This window comes from Elephas maximus, chromosome 3, assembly GCF_024166365.1.
Source record: "Elephas maximus indicus isolate mEleMax1 chromosome 3, mEleMax1 primary haplotype, whole genome shotgun sequence".
Classification (NCBI taxonomy): Eukaryota; Metazoa; Chordata; class Mammalia; order Proboscidea; family Elephantidae; genus Elephas; species Elephas maximus.
In genome coordinates, this window is record NC_064821.1 from 197,137,301 (window position 1) to 197,141,328 (window position 4,028).

At 41.3% G+C, this 4,028-nt stretch overlaps 1 protein-coding gene across 1 annotated transcript; it reads right to left on the reverse strand.

The window, feature by feature from the left end:
- Nucleotides 1-1,574: 1,574 nt before the first annotated feature.
- Nucleotides 1,575-3,584, reverse strand: LOC126073813 (olfactory receptor 6N1). Its single transcript, XM_049880907.1, has one exon. It carries the CDS (start codon nucleotides 3,080-3,082, stop codon nucleotides 2,144-2,146), a length of 939 nt encoding a protein of 312 aa, XP_049736864.1. The 5' UTR covers nucleotides 3,083-3,584; the 3' UTR covers nucleotides 1,575-2,143.
- Between the last annotated feature and the right edge of the window lie 444 nt (nucleotides 3,585-4,028).

Sequence of the window (4,028 nt, forward strand, 5' to 3'; positions counted from 1 at the left end):
GAGAGGCTGAAGACTTTGCTTTCTTGTTTAGAGTCCCTGACTCTGGTTTACGCCATAGTTTCAGCAAGTTGTTCCATCCACCTAGGCCTAAATTTTCACTTTTGTAAATTAGATATGATTATTGCTGTTCTTGGGAGTCCCTGGATGTCTCAAACAGTTAAGAGAGATCAACTACTAGCAAAAAGGTTGGCAGTTTGAACCTCTTCAAGGTACCTTGGAAGACAGGCCTGGCAGTCAGCTTCTGAAATGTCACAGCATTGAAAACCCTATGGAGTAGTTCTACTCTGCACATATGGGGTTGCCATGAGTCAGAACAGACTTGATTGCAACAACAATTGCTATTCCTGCTTTCATAAAAATGGCTAACTCTGATTTACCATTCAGCTTTCAGTTTAAATGTAGCTTCTTCAAGAGTAGAGCACCCGCTTTTTATTTTCATTTTCTTAGCAATTACCACAATTTAAAAAACCTTATAGATGATTGTGAGAATGGCACAGGACTGGGTAACGTTTCATTTTGTTATGCCTAAGGTTGCTGTCAGTTGGAGCTGACTCGAAGGCATCTAATAATAATAACAACAAATATAAATTAATTTCAATTTTAATGTCTATATCCTCAACTCTCTTACAAATGCCTTAAGGTCAGGGCCTGAACAGTATCTATTTTGTTCATCATATTATCCATAGGGCTTATGGTTATAGTGAAACTGAATAAACATGTATTAAATTTAATGAGTAGATGGATGGATGGATGCCTATCTTTAAGATGGTAGGAATAAAAATATTTTGAGATGGCATTAGAAATTTCTAAAGAATTGAAAGATTTCTTATAGTCAACATTTGATTCTCTACTGACAAATGCTAGTCAGGTGTATAAATAACCCCTAATACCAGGTGTGAAGCCTGATGGCACAATGGCTAAGGGCTCAGGCTGCTAACCAAAAGGTCTTCAGTCTGAATCCACTAGTGACTCCTTGGAAACCCTATGGGGCAGTTCTACTCTCTCCGATAGGGTTGCTGTGAGTTGGAATCTACTTGACTACAAGGGGTAATAGGGTAATACTTCCACTTGGCTAGGCTATTGTGCCAAGTTGTTTGGTGGAATACTGGTCTAGATGTTGCTGTGAAATATTTACATGTGATTAGCATCTAAATCAGTTGGTCCTAAGTAAAGCAGATTACCCTCCAAAAGGTGGGTGGGTCTCATTCAGTCAATTGAAGGCCTTGAGAGCAAAACCAGAGGTTTCTTCAGGGGCATTTGGCCTCCAGCCATTCTGTCCAAATTTCTCTCACCTACTGCCTGTCCTAACAATCTGGGACATGAGTCTGCTGGAATTTCTAGTCTGTCACCTGACCTACAGATTTTGGTTTACCAGCCCCTACAATGGCATGAGCCAATCCCTCATAATAAATCTCTCTTTATGTATATATATACTATCAGCTATATACAAGACACTGGGTACTGTGGTTTACAGGCTTATCATTAATTCTCAAAACAACCTACAAGAAAATAATTTTTAAGCAAATAATGAAATTAAATTACAGGGAGGTTGAGTTACTTTCTTAAAGCCGTGTAATCAATAAGTGACTAGAATTTAAACCCAGATACTAAAAAAAAGCTTTTCTCTACTGCACCAGTAAATAAAAATCTGTAGGTCAGGTGACAGACTAGAAATTCCAGCAGACTTATGTCCAGCGTAATTCATAAATGATTCCAATATATGAAATAACTGCAGCAGTACATGAAAAACCATTTAATTTTTTGTTCTAAAAATTATGCATTTATTTCATAGGTGTTATTGCTTAGGACAATGCATTTATGTTACACAAAGTAAATTTGGAAAAAAAAATATATCATCATAGGTGAGAGGAAGATTTGACAAAAATCCCAAGTGTGGTACACAATGTCTGAGATGTGAAAATCACTGCACTACACCAAGTTGCTAGAGAGAAAGTATACCTTTTCAGTCCTTGTTTTACAAGTTGCATGTGATTCCATCATGGAATATAATTGCCAGAGCAACACTAAAAGCCAGGAAGCACTCACCCCAGCTCCAGTAAATACCTGATTACTCATCTCCGGTCACTACTAATCTTGCAGACCACCACATTCTCAGCTCCACATTCAACCTGCTCCACCCCCTTCACCCCAGAATTCTTGCTCTCTTTAGCTGCCTCCTCACGGCTTCCTTGATCTCCTTGTTGCGTAAGCTATAGATGAATGGGTTGAGGACAGGTGTGAGCACTGAGTAGACCACTGCCAGGGCCCGGTCGTAGTCCAGTGAGTAGCTCTTCTTTAGTCGTACGTACATGAAAAGGATGCTACCATAGAAGATAAAGACCACAGTGAGGTGGGAGGCACAAGTGGAGAAGGCTTTCCGCTTGCCTGCAGTGGAGGGAATCCTGAGCACTGTGTGGATAATTTGCACATAGGAGGTGAGGATCAGCAGGAAGGTGGCTAGGATCTTGCAGGAGTTGATAATAAAGTCCACCAGGACATTGATAGACGTGTCAGTACAGGCCAGGCTCAGCACAGGAGGAAAATCACAAAAGATGTGTTGAATGTGATTGGGGCCACAGAAGGGAAGGCGAGAAACCAAGGAAATTTCAGCCACTGACCCAGCCAAGCCTCCCACCCAACAGCCAATAACAACCTTGGCACAGAGTGCTGGGGTCATGAGGGTGGGGTAGTGGAGGGGCCGGCAGATGGCTAAATACCTGTCATAAGCCATGGCCGTGAGGAGGTAGCACTCAGTAGCCCCCAGGGAGTGAAAGAAATAGATCTGCAGGAGGCAACCAGAGAAAGAAATGGCCTTCTTCTCACTGAGCAAGTTGGCCAGCATCTTGGGGATTGTGGAAGCTGTGTAGCCAAGCTCCAAGAAGGACAGAATGCTGACAAAGTGGTACATGGGTGTGTGGAGCCGGGAGTCCAGGCGGACCACCAGGAATATCAGCAGGTTTCCCAGTATAGTGGTGAGGTAAGTGAGAAGTAGCAAGACAAAGAAGTAAGTCTGAACACCCCGGAGGTGACGGAAGCCTACAATGATGAACTCTGTTACCTGGGTCCAGTTACCAGTGTCCATCACTCACCATTCATGTCCCTAGAATGTAAAGTATGGGTAGATGCAGAAGACAGTCGAGTCATAGAAATCCTAACAAGAAAGTGACCCTCAGAGTACTTTTGTCCTTCCTCCAACCTTCACAGTAAAGCCCTCCCACTAAATGCTTTGAGAGGCCAGCATTTCAATTTTCCTCATCAGCCTCCTTCAGAGTAACCAAAAAATTCATTGCCATTTAATCAATTCTGACTCATAGCAACCCTAAAGACAGAGTAGAGTTGTTCCATAGGGTTTCCAATGCTGTAATCTTTATGGGAACAGGTTGCCACATCTTTCTCCCGTGATGGCTGGTGGTTTCAAACAGCAGGCCTTTTGGTTAGCATCTGAGTGCTTAGCCACTGTGCCACCAGATTTCCTTTTCCTTCAGAGTATCTACTTTTATAATGATATTTAAAATGCCTTCCACTATTAACCTAGACCATTTTTGGCACCCAATACCCATTCTGTAACCCATTCTGTAGCCCAGTTGTCTTCCTTAGCAGAACCCATATAGATTTTAGAATTTTAAAGTATTCCTTTTCCAAGGTATATATCATCATATGTACTTATTTCTTGTCCAAGGTGTAAATTATATGAGCCTGGTGGCACTATGCTTAAGAGCTTGGCTGCTAACCAAAAGGTCAGTGGTTCAAACTCACCAGCAATTCTGTCTGAGAAAAGACCTGGCAGTCTGTTCCCATAAGATTACAGCCTAGGAAGCCCTGTGGTACAGTTCAACTCTCTCCTATAGGATCACTATGAGTTGGAATTGACACAATGGCACACAACAATAACAACAGACATATTTCTTGTCCAAGATATAAATTATCATTTATACTTATAAATAATCATTTACACTTATAAATATTGCTAATGGGCTGGAACAAGGATATGTAATTGGAATTTTTTAATTTCAGTTTATTTTCTTTTT

Coding starts and splice junctions, on each gene's coding strand:
- LOC126073813 (XM_049880907.1), bottom strand. CDS start 3,082: ATGGACACTGGTAACTGGACCCAGGTAACAGAGTTCATCATTGTAGGC.